Source organism: Anguilla anguilla, chromosome 15 (genome assembly GCF_013347855.1).
Source record: "Anguilla anguilla isolate fAngAng1 chromosome 15, fAngAng1.pri, whole genome shotgun sequence".
Lineage (NCBI taxonomy): Eukaryota > Metazoa > Chordata > Actinopteri > Anguilliformes > Anguillidae > Anguilla > Anguilla anguilla.
Genome location: NC_049215.1, coordinates 16,247,537 through 16,266,810, shown reverse-complemented (window position 1 = coordinate 16,266,810; position 19,274 = coordinate 16,247,537). Strand labels below are relative to the sequence as shown.

Here is a 19,274-nt window from a genome sequence, read left to right as displayed (position 1 = left end):
CCCTGCTCCTTTCCAAATGGCCCTTGTTTCTTTCCATGTCCGTGTTCTTGACTGATCTACGGACTTTTAGCACTGCAGTTGCTAGGCAGGGTGGGGGTGGGGAGGAGGGGGAGGGCATTACTTGCCTAAGTAACTCCTTCTGTGCATATGGTGTGTTCAATCACTTGCATACATTGACTTGTGTGAAATAATGAAAAATGCTGACAGCAAAAATCAGTATGTTTATTCATAGGTAAAGATACTATGTTCTTGTGTTCTTGAATATCCAGCTGTATAGCCCAGTCTGTAAACTGCCAACAATTCATATTTCCCTTGGTTAAGGATACTTGCTTAATGATGATTAAAAATATAATTCATATTTAATTGATTGGCATGACTTAATATTTATGAATATAATAAATAATACTAGGAAGAAGAATAAGAAACATGCATTCTATGCATACACATACTGCACTTTCAAAAACGATTGTGAATTAGATCAGTACTGCAGTAGCATTTTTTCTCTCTCTCCATTACATTATTCAATTCATAAGCTTTGAAATTCACCGACTGCTGAAGGCACATCAGTTGTTATCTATTTATCTCTTTTAATTCAATGGCGCTGGAAACCAATTTCGCATTTAATTAGTTAAATGTGATTTATTTGTCAGATGCTTTCAAAAATCGCAGCTTGTACTGTATGACAGTTGTGTGACCGGGCATGGACTGCTGCGACGTCATCTTTCCCAAACCCGACACTGATGAGTGTAGTGACACGCACCTGCTCAGCAGCGGCGCTAATGACAGCTTGATTACAAACACGGCATTAGGGACGGGAGGGGTGCGCGTGCTTCCTTTCCACATCGAGGGCGATCGTGGCTGTCTCACAGAGTTGACTGTGCGGTGAAATAGACTTTCTCTGTCATCCCGGATGATGGCCAGGGTGTTGGGGATTGGAACATTTTTTCCAATGCTGACATGCTCAGTTGTCATCGCAGACATTTTTCGTCAAATGTGTGGAAATGTACCTTCCATAAGGCCGTAGGGATGTGTCCGTACAAACCACAAAACTACTGCTGTTTTTGAAATAATTTTCAGTTCCATGCATACGTATACTATTTTGCATTATAATTCAACATATTTTACCCAGTTACATATGCATATTTATACCTATACATTATTGCTGTTGCTTTAGTATGACTGCTGAAAAGCTTTTGCAGTGTAACATGACTTCCTGGCCCTTTTTGCTCAGTGATCACCACCCCTGGTACTGCAGTGTTTAAGGATGTGCTTGTTAAATGGTTCCTCAGCACTAAAAGGATCAAGGACTAGTATTTTTGTCCATGCCTTATAACAGAGATAGAAGTCTAAGGTTTGACTATAATAATAGACGCGTGTGTTTTTAAAATTAGAATAATAATAATAATAATAATAATAATAATAATAATAATAATAATAAACATTTTGCTAAAGAGGACAGTATTTGGATTGGTTCATACTTGTTAATTGTCATTGGATATTTATCGGCACTTTAAGAGATGCGTTCTGTATGGCCATTCGTCCTGTGGACGTTTTTGTTTTGCCTCACAAAGACCTTTCCCCCATCTCATATTTATCTTAGTATTACCGGAAATAAATAAAGAAGAGCACACTGATTCCTTATTAACGACGCTGTCAACAGTACAGAACACCTTTCAAGGCGTCACTAGCGAGGCCACTGCCGCCCTCCTCAGATCAGCCGCGGCGGCTCGAGGAGGAGGAGCTATTTTCCCTGAATTGGATCCTCTACTGTCCCCCTTCAAGCGCAAATCGGAGGCGCGCCAGCACACAGGGACTAATACACTGTCTCAGAGGGAGGGAAGAGGTCTTCACTTTCACGCCATCTGAGTAACCACAGTCTCGGTTATCTCTGGGAAAAGAGGGAAAAAAGGGACGCAAGCATGGATGTTAGCGGACAGTCTACAGAACTGCGCAAATACATGTGATGGGAGTAGTCATCAGTTCCACGACATTTGACACTTAATCGTACATCAAGAAGAAAATTCAATGACAAGTATTTCTTCTTCACAACTGTAAAATAAATAAATTAAATAATTACCTGCGATAATCTGACGTTATTGCAGTATCCCAGCTAGATGCCGTATAGGCTAATGCTTCTCCTGTTATTACTTTTTCCCTGCGGTCGATATGCAGTAGAAACAACGGGACCGTTAAAACTTTTTTTCTTTATTCTGCGATGAAGCTGCCTTTCAACGGGAACACGGTTTTATGTGTAATTCAAAGCCTGTTTCGGATTAACCCGCTGTCTTCCTTGTTCCGCGCACTGGGTGAGTACAGTTACCCTGGAGTTTTCACAACTGTACAGTATTTTCGGCCGTTGTGTTATGATCGGATACAACTGCACCATTGCACACAAGGATATGGCTGCACGGTGCACATTAAACCAATCAGCAACTAAAACATTAAAGTAGATGCGTACGCTATGAAATTGTGATAGTATAGACGTGGATTTAAGTAAATTAGACAGCTACGCAGGTGATTGCATGTGAACTTCTCTGTGAATCGTAATCTCTGAACCGTTTCAAGTGCATGACGGAACAAGTTGGGTCAAGCCAAAGTATTTAGTCGCGTTTTTTTCCGTACATTCAAAGTGAATGGCCGGGGAAAAACTAAAAAAAAAAAAAATAAGAAAAAAGGACTAAAAAAACATTGGAGGCCGGCATCGTTTGATTATGCGGTTAACCTCATTTCTCTTTTTTCCTGAAGATGAATTACTCTTCGATACCTGAGACAGTAATAGATTGAGGCTGCACGATTGAACGCTTTCGTTTATCTCAGGGGTTTTGTCTAAAGGATCTGACTTTCTCGATGTTGTGCGAAAGAATGTTTCTTGCAGAGTTAGCAATATACTTTGTATGTAGCCTAATGACGGCATGTGATCAAAACGTTGATGTCCACCTGCATTAAAACAAGATAACCCGTATGCACCAGGTATTGTCAGAGGGGGTTCTGCGGTAACTCAGGATGCAGTACTGTGGCCGGCATGACGTGGAGTTTAATTCTGGCCGGCTAAGGTTTTTTTTTTTTTTTTTTTTAATTTTTCGTAAGAAACTGGTGTCCACGGAGTAAGAGATTGGAAACGGATGTAGGCTGCAATCTGTAAATAGTTGGGCGTTTAACTTTATGCCTGCATAACAATGGTAAATAATTAGGACAGGTTGGATTCAGCGTGTTCAAAATTACCCACTGAAGAACAACCATTTATTTAATATGATTAGAAGAACAAGTTTCAGGTCCTCAAAATCACTGTGTACAGTATATAGAATACAATAATGCAAGAACAGGTGGGAACTCTGAAAGAGATTCAGCACGTAGGCTACCATTTCCCATAGTTTCGTGGAATACATTATTTAAGGGAATTTCAGATCTTAATGATCTTTGGATGACAGTGTACACAACAATGCCTGGACTCACACTTATGCTGGTCTGAATCTCAGAGGTGTTGTCACTTACTCACTGTAGGTTTGTGGAGCAATGAAAAATGCCAAACTGAAAGACAATTGAAAGCCCCTACAGTGATCTTGCTTAGTGTTTCAACTTTCAGACCATGAGTTATAACTTTTCTTCTGTTCAGCCCAATGATACTTCATGTGCTTAAATGAGATCATTTGTATAATACCAGTCTTAAAATTAACAAATTATTTGCTCTCCTATTTTCAAAATATGCATTGTGGATGGTCTTGGAATCATATTATTATTATTTTTATTACTATTGTTATTATTATTGTTATTATTATTATTATTTAAAACCTCCATTGGTGCTGTTTATTATAACTATATGGGTATTTGCTTCAGATACTCTGCCACCATGATCCTGTGCCTGTGTGTAACAGCATCTGACCCCTAACCTAACTTGCTGTCTCAGATCCAGTGGCATGCTTATTCGGGCGTCTTTGCTGAGTTCTGTGTGTATAGCTGACCCTAGATCAGTTACAGCATTTTCAGATGTCATAGACCATCCGTCTCTCGCTCAACCACAACTCGCCAGCTGATAAAGTGTGACAGACCTCTGGGTTTTAGAATTTCAGGTTCATATATGCATACATACTCTCCCAGTGTGCAGTAGTTTGCATGGAACTGCCTGAACATAGAAGCAAGGTAGAGAGAAATGTGCGATGCTGCTGTTGAGTGTCAACTTAAGAAACTTCTGTTCCCTTTTTAAATTCAATTCAAATTTATTTGTTTAGTGCTATTTACAGAAACTGTCACAAGGATGCTTTATTCTTTATATGGTTATGCACGGTGAAGTTGGCAGGAAATACACCACATGCAATTTGCAGTAGCTTGTTGTTAAAAAAAAAAATATATATATATATATATATATATATAAATATAATTAAAGTGAATTGAAATTCAGTATATTTGAATAAATAGAGGGTTTGGTGCTAGTGGATTTATATTTACATCTGCCTGCCACTTTTTTTAAGCTAGGGGAGTTATTTATTTATTTATTTATTTATTTATGTTTTGCTTAGTTTTTAAAACATAATACAGGATGGATAATGCTGTACTGCACATCATCATTCCTCTTACATTCCAAGTTTGCCAAGTACACCTTCCTGACTCTGTTAGTTTCTCTCTAATCCCCCACCCCCTTGTTCCTTCACACCCTAGCCTACTTCCTCCTCAAATTATGTGAAAGAGGCGGGGCCTGGCAAAAATTCCTGTCAAAGTATCATTGCAGCAAAACCGCTTGTACACTAGATACCATGCGTGCCAATGAAATGTTGCTAAAACGTCTCAACGACCACTTTTTTGAGGAAGATACAATAAAATTTTTCATGAGCATTAACAAAAGGACAGTGATATATGAATGTATTTACTGTATTTATTTATAGTTCTTGTATTTATTTTAGTGAATACACTTGCAGCTGCTTTTCTGCTTGTGGTTGCCTCCTCTGACCTGCACTAACACACAGTCTGTGCAGTAATGTTTTAGGATCTTTGGCTCTGCATTGGAAAGACTCATTCTGCAATGATATAGGTGCCATTGTGCTCGATCACATTATTACATATCTCAACATATTATAACATTATAACCACTGAGGGTGGAATTTCTCGAAAAAAAAAAAAAAATAATAATTTGTTTGAAGATTTCATTATCTAGGTCTGAAAATTAAGATTGCGTTCTGGCTCACAACCCAACAGAAAATAACTTTTTATAGCAAGCAAACTGCAACAGTACTTATTGAAGGTACAATTACCACAACAGGTAGCCTGCTGTTAGTGCTCACAGCAATAAGTGAATTATTAAGTCGAAATATGTTGCTACACCCAAGGAAGCAGCCATCTGTATTTTGATTTTTAGGCAGCTCCACAAGTGTCTGTTAGCCTTGTGCCTAAGAAAAAGCCAGGGAACATTTGCTTGTCATATAATTCAGTATTTATTAAACACAAACATCCTATTTAAATGAAAACCATACAATACCTTAGATCTTCTTCCAAAGACAAACAGAAGTAACATGAGTAAGAAGAAAAACTGCCCACAAACAGATTATTTTCAGTCTCTGATAAAAGAAAAAAGCAAGTGATGGGCGCCAGGTTATCTGAGCTGTACTACAGGACACAGGTTAAGAGAAACAAAGGGTTCCATTTCATAGAATTAATGGCTAAAACTGGCTAGACATGATAGATGACTGCGGAATTAAATAGCCTTCATTTTCATTTCAGTTAGCAGTTGAAGTAAGAAATGACTTTAAAAAAGGGAAAAAATGTGAACCTGTTTTTTTTAAGGTGGCATGAGGGTGAAGGCTTGGTTGTATTAAGGAAACATGATTAGGAAAAGTTATAAAAAGATGACTGCACACCATTTGCAGACTGATTTAACATGTGAGAGTGAGCTGTTGGGTAGCTCACCCTGTGGAGGCACTGCAGTATTCTTGTGCATGGATGGGCCTCATGGTCTGGTTTCAAATTCAGACTGCGCTAAGTGCCAACTGTGGCTGATTAATCTGGACACCCATGGCACACCTGTTGAGCTGCTCAGTGTATTTCTCCAACTCATGTCTGTGTCAGTGGAGCTTGTAGCCTGTGGTGTGATGTGGCATTGCATGCTCCCAAGTAATGAAGGAGGAGAGGAGAGGGTTGAACTTCTTTTAAAAAGTAGTTAACTGTACTGAGCTACTTCATGAAAAAATTATGGCACCTACAGGCCAAATGTTGACTAACACTACTGTTTCTTACTGAAATGTCTTTAAATAACATTACAATTCATTTGTAAGTTCACAGTTAATGTAGCTACACATTTTTTCAAGTGGATACCAGGGAAAACATGTTCAAGATGAGTTCTCATGCACTTGCGTTGTTTAGTTTCATTAAAGAATGATCTAGCATTAGCTAATCTGACACATTTTTGATACTTGCTTGTTCATGAATTAATTTTATGAATCCAAAGCAACATACTCACCAAGCTAAAACTGAATAAAACCTGAAACTGTCCATTCCATTGCTTAAACTGCATTGGGAATCGCACTCCCCAATCAACACAGTTTGGTCATTTAAAGGCTAGCAAAAGGTTTGTTGCATTACTAAATAACTTAGGAGCCGATACTTACATCCCACAGGATGCACCGCTAGAATTGCGAGAGGTACGACTGTGGTACTGCAGACTCCAGCTCCTCATAAGTCCTCATAAATAACGCTGAGTACTGCTGAGGGAAAAGAATCCAGGATGGAAACATTCATGCCAAGTGACCAGAGAGCTAAGACAATGTTCCACATTCAGCATGGACCTATATGCTAATTTATTTATTTATTTATTTATGTATTTATTTATTTATTTTGCTATTTTTATTTATTTTGCAATTTCAATAAATTAAAAAAAAAATCTGATCTTGCTTCCGTCGTTTAACCCAGGGGAAATATAGTTTTGTCCAAGCTACAGTACCTCGCCTTTAATAAAATACAGATATTTAGGAAGCACCAGTGATCCGACCATCCACAGAAGACATCAGAATGTAATGATGATTGTAAGAGCTGTGAAAAAAATCCTAAATTATCAGCTAGAGTAATTGCCAATGACCTCCATATATTCACAATGAAATGTGATTTGCATAGTGATTCTCATTGTGATTTGCAATACTTTCAATCACAATGAAGAGTAGGAGAGGAAAATTATGTACGCTACACTTCCAGATAAAAACCTCTCGTCAGCACCAAAAGCAGAAAGGCAAGATTGGAATTAGAAAAAAAAAACTAAGATGAGCCTGATGAGTTTCGGTAACAAGTCTTATGGGCAGATAAGTGAGAGATAGTTTTATCAGAGTGCCGAAAAGGTGAAAGTGTGGAGAAAGAGAGGGACTGGTCTGGACCCTCGGAGAAATACTTCATCTGTCAGGCAGAGTGGAGGCAGTGTGATGGCTTGGGCCTGTGTGATTGCATCTGGAGTTGGTTCAGTGGTTCTTATTGATGTAACCAACAACGGTATGACAGCTGAAGTACACAGAAACATATTACCCACCAATATTATGAGAAATGCCACCAAACTCATTGGATGGGAGTTTATCATGCAGCAATGACCCAAAACATACAGCAAACATAAGCAAGGACCTTTTCGGGAAGAAAAGGTGGAAGTGTTTGACACGGCCCAGTCAGTCACCAGAATTAAACCCCATTGAACATGCTTTTCGCTGACTCAAAAGGAAACTGAAGTCTAAAATCCCAGCAAACACACAGAAACCAGAGATAGCGGCAAAAGCTTGGCAGAGCATCTGAAAGGATCACCTCATGGGCCTCGTATTCCTTGATTCATTTCAAATCCAGTGTTATGGAGCGCAGAGGGAAACAGCAAAAATTTTGTCACTGTTCAAATACTTACAGACTGCACTGTACTAGTATCTGTGGTCTACTGTGATCACCATGGCTCCTGCTTATTACCTAATCATCGGGCCTTATAAAAGGCCTTCAGGCTTCCACATGCTTCAAATGAACTGGTTCGTATGTAGGTTCTGTAGGCTCATTCCAGTCACTTATTTTGTCTGTCCACTTGCTTATTCCAGTCATCCTCATAACTCTTCCTCACATCCTTTCCTTGCATTCTCCATTGGGAGGAGCTAAGGAGCAAGGAAAAGATGCAAGGAGTGAAAATAAGCGATTGGAATGAGCATTATAATCATGACACAAAGAGTCATACAAATGTGCGTACTGGCAAACACATTCAGGTTTTTTTTTTTTTTTTTTGTGAAGATGTTCATATTAGAGATGTAGTCTGTCTTGTTTTCTTCTCCTGATGTTTACTGGTGGTTGCCAAACAACATTTGAGAATTTGTAAGTAAAATTTGAGAATTTGGAGACCCCCACTATCTGATGGCTGATGTGTTTAAATATGGCTGGTGCCTAGACCTTTGTTGTGTTTGGTGTTTGGGTTTTTGCTGGTCCTTCTGCACTGCTTTGGTCTGTAGATTTCTGTAAAATCTTTGTATATTTCTTGTTTTAAGAAGTGTTTTTTTTTTTTTTTTTTTTTTTCAGTTGCAGGACATAATAAATGGGAGAAAGCCAGTTATCTTTTTGTGTTACTTTTGCCTGTTCATGTGATCAGTGGCCACCCCGAACAGCATTGAACCTTGTTCCTTTTCTATATTACTATTATTATTATTTTAGATGGATAGATGGAACATGAATATGAATCAACGTTCAAGAGAACTCTGTTCTCTTTTAAGAGATCAGGGCAGAGCGAACAGGTCATGAACAGTAAAGGTGGGAGAAGACTCATAATGGACCAGATAATATTGCAGTCAAGGAGGGCTTTGTAAGTGTAAACCTATTAAATATGAATTCCAACTGTGATAATCCAAAACAAAATCCACCCCCAAACCCACCCAGTCCAGCACACACACACACACACACACACACACACCGTGTGGCAACAGGCTTTAACCCAAAGCCTGCTTTAATATATGCAGTACATATATATATTTTTTTTAAATTAAGTAATACCTTGTAATACAGTTGTTGCGCATCTCATAAATGTATGTGATTCGTGTACATCCAATCGTAGACAATATTATGGAATGCTGACCTTACCAATCCACTGTTGCCCTCTGTAATATTCAAATGAATGACAAAGCAATTCAAACATTTGTGCTGAAAATCCTGAATCAATGGACACCAAATGACTTTCTTGTTTGTTCGTGTAGAGGTCATCAGCTCTCCAGAGAGTTTGTATGAGGTCTTTTTGTTTTTTCCTCTTTAGAGCCCTTCTCTGCAAGTTATGCAGGCTTTACACTGGTAACGAAACAAAATATGCATGAGACAATGTATGTAAACAAGAAACAGAAAATGTTTTAGAATTTTTTTCTAAATTATGAGTATGGCATGTATTCATGTTTTTGTTTATTTATTTTTTTGCTTAATTGAAATGGTGCTGCATTGACTGTGCAGTTGCGGAGCATTATTACTCTGGCTGCTGATAGGGTGATTGTGAATGGAGTGATGCTGATTCGAAAGGGCGTCTCTCGCTGCCTCTGGTTACTCCCCTGGCACACCCAGCAAATGGAAGCAAACACATCTCAAAGCCATTGCAGAATGTGGCGGACACGTTTAGTCAGGATGTACCACTCAAGGCAAATTTATGCAAAGTGTTTTTCACACCTTGAATGCGGTCCAGAATTCGTAGAACCTTAACAACTTACTAAGGAGCTGAAACTGAAACTTATTGATAACACGTGGGAGGCTGTGTGCACCTGCAGGCTTTTACAGCACTCCACACAATGAAGGGCAGGACCAGTGCTCAGAGAACTCGAGCCTAATTCTAGGAACATGTTCCTTTACCTATGTGTCATAAAGAAAAGAAACGTTGCGCATTTATACAGTATATGTGGTATATCTTCTGTCTTAGCCAGTCATGACATCATATCACAGCTTGCAATAGAAGTCATAACACTGACATAATACATGCTACAATTAACTTGTTGAAAATCCGCTTTGTAATGACATATCAAGTATTTTGAGTGAAATATGCAGAAAATACAGAAAAATAATCAGTTTTAATACTTATTTCTAATAGATACATTCTTGTCATTGAAAGACATCAGAAGACTTGTGGTTGTGTTTTAAACATTTTTATTTACGTGTTTTTATTCACCATACCAATATGGTTACGATTTTCTTTTGTTATTTTTCATTCTTCATTGTGTTTCTCTGTGTCATGCTGTAATAATCTACTCACCCTTATGAATTTTAAACTCAGTTGTTTTTTTGTTTATTTTTTTCAATTATTTATTTCTTTCAATAACGAAGATATGAGTTTTTGTACATTTCCCATTACAAAGGCTTGGAGTGTTGTTGTTTTGATAACACTAAAGTAATCTGTGAACCCTGATGAGAATACAGTATGTAGAAGAGAACACTGAAATATGATACTTTGGGATTTGTTCTGAAATAGGTATGTTAATAATCTGAGGAAAATTGCATCTTTTTGTGATGAAATAGCATTTAGTTAACTGATTTGAAGTGCTGAAGTTTATTCACGGCCCAGCGGTTGGAATTGATCCCGCATACGCAATATAGTTTTCATTACATTACATTACATTACAGGCATTTAGCAGACGCTCTTATCCAGAGCGACTTACACAACTTTTTACATAGCATTTTACATTGTATCCATTTATACAGCTGGATATATACTGAAGCAATGCAGGTTAAGCACCTTGCTCAAGGGTCAACGGCAGTTTCCTTACCTGGGAATCGAACCTGCGACCTTTCGGTTACAAGCCCAGTTCCTTACCCACTGTGCTACACTCCGTCCTCCTTTTCTTGTGAATGTGCAAAATTGAATTTTTGTTCCAAATTAAATGTGTTCATGTCTTAGAGCTCATGAATTACAGAATGTTCTCTGGAATTACAGTATCTCTGAATGTAGTCCTCACAGTAGCACACAATCACTAGCAATCTCTGTAGCTCACAGATTTCACCCTGTCTGTGATATCCGCTTTGCTGCACTGCATAGTGTTCTTTCTCCGCAACAAGCGACTCGTTTCAGCTCTGTAGCCTAGCAATGCATCCTCCATTTCAAATGTATATTTTTTTGTTTTTCTGCTCTTGGTAGGCTGCAGTCCCCTGCATGAGCAGGCCTCCCCCTTTAATGGTTAAATTAATGTGAGATTTTCATTCCTGTTCAGTGGGTAGAAGTGATTCTAAGTCCTGATGTCCATGTGTGTGGGTACAGGTGGGGAGCATCATACTGAGAGATGGCTGCACATCCGGTACAAGACTCTTAGCCTATTTGGCGTGTGCGCGTTGCGTCCCATTCGCAGAGCTCCGATTAGCGCAAAAGGCATCCGCACCAATATCCTGTCCGTAGTCAGCGCCTGCCTGCCGTGGGTTTTTCCCCTGAATTATTCCCACTCAGAAGTCTCACCGCCCCGAGTGCCTGGCTTTGCCCACCAATGCCATTCAAGTGTGCAGGCTGGAAAAAACCATTGGCAGATAGCTGTAGGTTAGCTTCTCAATGTCGCTAACAGAAAACACGTCACTTTGTGTATTACTATACATAGAAACTTCAGTACCACAATGTTTAATCATATTTTTCAGGGTTATTGTATACTGAATGCATCGCTGCACATAGGTTATGCAAGGTTTATGTTTAATCTTGCTTTCCTGTTTGTCAGTTTGCAGTGCTGCCTTGTGCTTTCGCTTGTATTTTATGTAGGTCTCTCGGATGGATGCTGTGAAGGCAAATCCCCCCCCTGAGAAACAGTGGAGGTGGGGATGCACAAATATCTAAATATACACATTTTAGTTACAGGAGCATTGATATACTGCTTATTGTCTTGCCATACATATTTAATGCACTTCTAACGTTTTTTTAGTCAGAAACAAAAATGTTCCCCATAGTCATTTGTTTGGATGCTTGTGGTCTTGAGCAGAGTCTTGGTTTCATCACTGATGTATTTGAGTACAGTTAGATTCAATTTTGTTTTTGGCTTGACATTTTCCTTCAAGCCTGTTCAGTTCATTGTGTTCATGTTTTCAGTTCTTCTGAAGATTTTTTTTTCCTTTTTACCACAATGAAGAGACATAATCTTGGCTGCTATATTATTAAAAATGTATTTATTTACTGCTATTTTTATTTAATTTTATTGTACCACATTCTTGCTAAGGTAAATCATTGTCCTCACAGAAGGTTAGACACCACTAACGATTTGTACAGTAGACAGGTAGATGCAGCAGAATGCAATGTACAGTCATCAAGCTAACACAATGCTATGCACCTGGTATTCAGCTTTTTTAAACACTAAATCTTTAATACATTTTTCAATCATCATTGCTAACAACTAATTAGCTTGTTTTATTTATAGTTATTTCAAATGAATGTCAAGTTGGCTGAGACCTGCTGACAGAAAAATGCTAATCTTCCCAAAGTAGGCTAATTGCATTAATTGTGCCTGCACATTTAATATTATACTTGTGGGATGGTGCATGGGGCACAGTGGATGGCAGTTCTAAAAAAATAAATAACTGTCATGATGTTCTTTGCCATGATGTGTGCTAAATATGACATTTAGACATAATTATACATATTTAATCAGGAGATCATCTGTGCGTAATATGCATATGCGCTTGAGCAGAAATGGCTCGTAGCCAAGCTGACATGTTGTGATGTAACAAAGGTATGATAATCTCTGTCTGTTAAGGCTGTTACATGACATGACATGACTACTTTATTGCATGATGGGTTGTATTTCACAATTGCCAGTTATGGAGTCTTCTACATCTACTGTGTTAAGACATGGCTTTTGTTACAGAACACATCATCCTGTGTCGACTCAGGCAATTGGATGAAGCTGGGAGAAAGAGGTGTTGAGCTGTTGATTTCATTTTATTTCTAATTATGCATTTTAATTACACATTTTAAATGGGAATGACTGGTGATTTATTTATTTTCAATGCCCTCAGTGGAATATGCAGATTTGTGAATGTTCAGCCCATTCAGAAACTGAGTTCAGTTACTGCAACAGAGTACTAACAGGGATACAAACACAAATAACTAATCCTGGGTCCAAGCCCATTACATTCCCAATTCAATTTAGTTTCAATTTAAGTTTAAATATGTCATTTTATATTAAGGGGAATTTTTATTGTTATGTAGGAAGTGCATATTTGAATGAAAGTACTAAAATAACGGAGTGCTTTTGTCATATCAGAAAGAGAGAAGAGAGAGAAAATACATTCTTGGAGTCAGTGTACACTTTTACATGAAATATTATATTTTAATTTGTTCAGATAAGTAACATAAAAAAAAATAAAAGATAAAAAACACTGGCATGTTTCACAGATTAAAATGAAAAAGAGCCTCAATTTAAAACTATGACTAAGTAGCACATATCTTTTTAGCCACAAAGGATGGGATTAAAAGCATCTAACAATCAAATAATGTTACCCTGCACTAAACCAAAAACTGACATTTAAAAACAGGCAGTCAGATTAAAAAGGTACAGTACATTGTCAGTAATGGGGTCAGAGTAATCCCAGGCCAAGGCTCAGACACCAAGCATTTGGGTAGAACAAATAACCACTCACTTCTTTTCATTGTGTGTGTGTGTGTGTGTGTGTGTGTGTGTGTGTGTATTTGTCTGAGTGTGCGTGTGTGCATGGGTGCATGTGTGTCTGCCTTTGGGTTTGATTGCGTTAACATCCAATGTGAGTGACACTTGACCAGCGTGTTTTCAGATGCAAATTATGTCAAGAAAATGTCTGTCACAATATGCTGTTTTAATTACTCAATCTCAAAATGTTCCCAGAACCCAGCCCTCTCCAGATGTGAATCAAAGTGCCTTTGAAGCTTATCTGCTATGAGACGCACACTTCAGTCCAAGGTGCATCTCAGGGGTGACAGTGTGACGTTTTTTTTTTTTAATTCTGGTCATGTTATTGACTCTAATTTAGCTCATATTTACTGTATTAACAAGTAGATTGATCCTCAACTACTTTGAAACATCAATTCATTATTTATTTGCAGTAACAACATTTCATATGCCACAGTCCTCATTTTATAAAAGGCTGGGAAATTAGTCATATGTGGTTAACTTAGCTATAGTGTACTGTTAAATTTTCCATTCTCACATCCATTTCATAAAAACTGCATTTTGCACAGCGTGTGTGTGTGCCTTTCTGTGTGCGTGTGTGTGTGTGTGTGTGTGTGTGTGTGTGTCTGTCCAGATGATGTTCAAGGGATTTTCCCTTGGTGTGTGGTAATGTGTAAAACACTGGTGGGTGTGTATCATCAGGCCACTAGGGAAGAATATTACACTTTTTTCTGACCTGACCTGGTCTTGGAATACAACCTTTTCCAATTATTTTATTTCTTATTGCTTACTATTTCTGTGAATGCTTGTTGATGGTAAGCATGCATGAATGCGCCGATCGCAAGTTCCAGTGGCTTCTAATGGAGCTGTGGTCCCTTTGGTACAAAATACACATTTGTTGTGGAAAACAAGTGGGAACACAATTTTCCCCTTCCCAGCTGATGTCCACCAATGGACTGTCAGTTATATTTCTTTCTACTTGTTAGTCATTACCTGTACTGTAACGTAAAAAAGGTTGTAAGTTATAGGATTTTTCATATTTTCTGTTGTTGTCTCAAAAGCGTTCCACATTGTATATAAACTGGGGATCTTGTCTGTCTAATATCAGTTTGCCATAGCAACCACAATGGGTGCAGCAGTAAGCTACCTATGCATGCAGAGTTGAGCCAGCATGGCTGACTGCAAAGAAACTAATGTAGAGAACAAGCAGCTGACCTTGCTTAGTGCCAATATTATAGACAGGGTAGCAATAGCAAATATATCATTACTTGTTAGCTTGTTATAAATTCACTTTGTGAGTGAGTACCAACATGATGTCAGTCATAACTGTGGCGGTTAGCCTATGCAAAATGTTAGGGATCTAGAATAATATTACAAACCGAGATCTTCTTTGCTATTATATAGCACTAGCTATTGGCTATAATATCAAAGCAGTTTTTTTTTTTTTTTTTTTTAAAGAGAAGTCCACATGTCTTATTCATTTTTTCAATGTCCAATAAACCATTGTTATTTAGTGACTTAAGCTACTTGTGTTTTGGCCGTGGTAGCATTTTGGTGTCAGGTATTATGATACTGAACCAGGTATCGGTACCAATGCCTAAATTTTTTATCATGACAATGTACACATGTCGATGTACACAGTGTATGCAATCAAAGAATATGCATGACCTCATTAATTAATTTATAATGTATCATAATCTCTCTCTCTCTATCTCTTTCTCTCTGCAGACATTAATAAACATAAAATGTTGGCCCACATAGTCTTGATCTTCTCCTTCATCATTGCTGCCAGCTCTCAAAGTGTCCAGCCATCCTCCAGAGGTTCCTGCGATACCCTGTGTGCCTGTGAGGAAAAAGACGGCGTCCTGCACATAAACTGTGAGGCCAGAAACATCAGCAAACTCTCGCAGGTCCAGGTGCCATCAGACCTGCCCTTTAACCTCAACCTGTACAAGAATGACCTGGTCGAGCTGAATGCAGAAGATCTGGAGGGGCTAAGAAATGCTATTTCCCTTCACCTGGGGGCTAACAGCATACAGGAGCTGGAGCCAGGGGTCTTCAGTGCCCTGAGCTCCCTGAAGAAGCTTCACATCAACAGCAACTTTCTTGTGATGCTGAAAGAGGACACTTTCCAGGGGCTGGGAAATCTGGAGTTCCTGCAAGCTGACACAAACTTCATTCGGGTGGTGGAGCCAGGGGCTTTCAGCAAGCTCATTCGCTTGAAGGTGCTGATCCTAAATGACAACTCCATCGAGTTTCTGCCCACCAACATCTTCCGCTTCGTGCCGCTCACCCACCTGGACCTGCGAGGGAACCGGCTGCAGTCTCTACCCTATGTGGGTTTCCTGGAGCATGTGGGTCGCATCATAGAGCTCCTGCTGGAGGACAATGCCTGGGTGTGTGACTGTGAGATCCTGCCCCTGAAGATCTGGGTTGAGAGCATGCGGTCCCAGGCCGGCATTGGCGAGGTGGTCTGCAACAGTCCCCCATACCTCAAGGGCAGCCTTCTCAGCAAGGTCAAGAAAGATGTTCTGTGTCCCTCCCACACTGATATAGACCTGGAGGAGCCATCCAAGTCTTTGGACCTGGTGGTGACCCCTTCAACGAAATTGGTCCAGATCCCCAAGGTGATGGATGCTAAGGATGATGCCAAGATCCCCACACCGGCGCACAATCCGGTGGCTTTCTGCACCGAACGTTGCTCTTGTTACAGCCACCCAACTGCTGGCTTATTGGTTCACTGTCAAGACAGGGGGATCCAAAGGATTTCAGAACTTGGGCTTCTCCAGCAGAGTCCCAGGAAGCTCATCCTGACTGGAAACATGATCCAGAGGCTCCTGCAATATGATTTTGTGGTGTATGAGAGCCTGGAGCTGCTGAATTTAGCAAACAACCAAATTGATTATGTGGACAATGAAACTTTTCTCAGCCTAGACCATTTGAAAAGGCTTTACTTGAATGGTAATAGACTGGATCATTTGTCCCCAGGAATGTTCACTGGACTCCACAATCTAGAGTACTTGTATTTGGAATACAATGCAATCAAAGAAATTCTCCCTGGTACTTTCAACCCTATGCCAAACCTGAAGCTGCTCTCCTTAAACAACAATTTTCTTCAAACCCTCCCATTGCAGATATTTCACAATGTCCCACTTGCTACTTTGAATCTGAGGAAAAACCAATTCTTGCACTTAGCTGTGAGCAATCTGCTTGATCAGTTGAATTCCCTGGAGAAGATTTACTTGGAGGATAACCCATGGGATTGTAGCTGTGACCTAGTCAGTCTCAAACAGTGGGTAGAGAAACTGGCTAAGGATATAGTAGTAGGCACTATTTTGTGCCACATGCCAAGGAAAGTTGCTAAATCTGAACTGCGGGATGTAAAAGCTGAGGCTATGTGCCCAGGCCTGAATGATAAGGACAGTCAAGGTGAAACCACCGAACCAACCACCACCAGCAATGCTGCGGGAGGCTTCTTCCACTCGCTGACTAACACAGTACCGCTCTCTGTCCTGATCCTCAGCCTCCTCGTCCTCTTCCTCACGGTCATCTTTTGTTCGGCAGGGATAGTAGTCGTGGTTTTGCACCGGCGGCGGCGGCGGTCCAAGAAGGGCCAGTCAGAGGACCAGCCCAGGGAGAATAGCCCCATCCACCTGCAATACAGCATGTATGGGCAGAAGACTACCCACCATGTGGCACAGAGGGCTCGTGTGAATGTGAACACCTACGATGACTCGGGTCACAGCCCCGTTATTCAGTTGTGCCGGACCCCCACCTACTGTGCCCGCCACAAGGACCAGGAGCTGGACCAGCTCCCCGCCATCCTAGATGAGCCCAAACACCTCTGTCGCAGCCTCCTGGAGATGGAGGACGAGTCGCCTCCCATGGGCAAGAACCTCAAGTTCATGGCTTTGACAGAAGGCCCAGCTGAATTTGTGGCCCTGGGAGACCCTGGGTCCCTCTACCGGAACATTCTGGAGAGGGAGAGGGACCTCCAGCAACTGGGGATCACAGAGTACCTCAGGAAGAACATTACCCAGCTGCAGCCCGGTGGAACTGAGATCCAGGGCAAGGAACAGCACGAGGAGCTGAGGCTCATGGAGGCCATCATGTACGGCCGGCCACGCAAGGTTTTGGTGGAACAGTCCAAAAATGAGTATTTCGAACTGAAAGCCAACCTCCACACAGAGCCTGACTATCTGGAGGTCCTCGAGCATCAACCACCTTTCAACTAAAAAAGGGTATTTTTTATTTACCTCTTGAAGTGCCTTAGAATGTTGTCATCCATATTATAATCTGCCTCACATTGTCAATGTGAAAGCAATAATTCAAGTCTAATTCAGCAACTGCAGTTTGTCTGATTGAATACTTCTGCAACTGTAATAATGAATTCTAACTGTTCAGACTGGCCATAGCACATGCACATACATTCGGACAGACATAAGGAGTTACTGTATGTTTCCTTTGTAAATACTTTACAACTCAGAACTTACTGTGCATTCTCCATCATGTTTTCAAGACTGTATATTGTGCCAGAAAAGAAACCTATGCCAGGTGCCACATAGTCAGTGCTATGCCAGGACTGGTTGCTGGTGTGACAAAAAATGAAAGCAAAGAGCATGTCATGTTTTAGCTGTCAATGTTTATTTAAACTCATGATATATACTAATTTACATGCACACACACAGACGCAAACATGCACGCATACACACACACTGACACACGCACACACACACACACACACACACACATTGTTTATTGTGAAAAATGAGTCTGCCCTGAAAAGTTGCTATACTTTTCTGTTTTTGTTTCTATAAATATATGTTAGCTAAGAATTGCACATACTTTGACTTAATCTGTTGGCAGCCTTTTATGTATACAGTTGGATATACTTTTGATTTTGCACTATTCAAAAGGTTATTTCAAAGATGGTGCATGACAATCATTTTTTTTTTCTTCAGTTTTGACCTTCAAACTCAGACCCAAGGAATTCAGCTACTGATTTAAAAAAAGATGTATGTGGTATTTTTTCTCTTTTTTTGTCATGTCTTGTGGGAAATCTAAATGATAATTCTCACCAGTACTTCTCAGCATAATAATTATTCAGGGTGTAAAACCACTTTTCTATTATTATTATGATTATTATTATTATTATTATTATTATTATTATTATTATTATTATTATGTTTTCTTTATTAGTGTTTTGTTTGAACACCATAGTTTTATTTTTTGACAATGTAGAATTGTGTATTTGTCTATTTATTCTGTAAATATTTTGTACATAAATTCACATTATTCTTTTCTGTTTGTGTGCCTTTTAATGTTATACAGTTAAAACCTTCATGAACTATAAATAAATATTTACAATATTATGACTTAATTACATTCACTTTTCAGTTGTTTGTGCTGGACAAACTGACATAAGGGGAGATATGCATCAAAGGATGCCTTTTTATGAATTCTACTGCTTTCTATTAAATTTTGTGGTAGGATGTCCATTTTGTAATACATATACACATATCATTTATGAAATGCTAAAGTACACCATTTTTGAAACATTTCTGTAAATGTCCATCTTTTTCTGTTACCTTGTATAGCATTTAATTGAAGTCTGTATATACCGTGTTTATTTACTGTTTGTAACTAACAAAGCAAATGTAAAAAGCTTTGTTGAAGGACAAAGGGAGCATACATAATGGAATTTACCAAACA

At 39.4% G+C, this 19,274-nt stretch overlaps 1 protein-coding gene across 1 annotated transcript; it reads left to right on the top strand.

Annotated features, from left to right (window-relative positions):
• Positions 1 to 1,727: 1,727 nt before the first annotated feature.
• LOC118213837 (SLIT and NTRK-like protein 6) lies at positions 1,728 to 18,746 on the top strand. The gene is made up of 2 exons (XM_035393031.1): positions 1,728 to 2,306; positions 15,291 to 18,746. Exons 1-2 carry the CDS (start codon positions 2,216 to 2,218, stop codon positions 17,795 to 17,797), a joined length of 2,598 nt encoding a protein of 865 aa, XP_035248922.1. The 5' UTR covers positions 1,728 to 2,215; the 3' UTR covers positions 17,798 to 18,746.
• Positions 18,747 to 19,274: the final 528 nt, after the last annotated feature.

What these genes read in the sequence shown, in the direction of transcription:
- LOC118213837 (XM_035393031.1), top strand. Translation starts at nt 2,216, where the DNA reads ATGAAGCTGCCTTTCAACGGGAACACGGTTTTATGTGTAATTCAAAGC. An exon ending in TTCCTTGTTCCGCGCACTGG is followed by an intron (nt 2,307 to 15,290) that starts GTGAGTACAGTT and finishes TTCTCTCTGCAG; the next exon opens with ACATTAATAAACATAAAATG.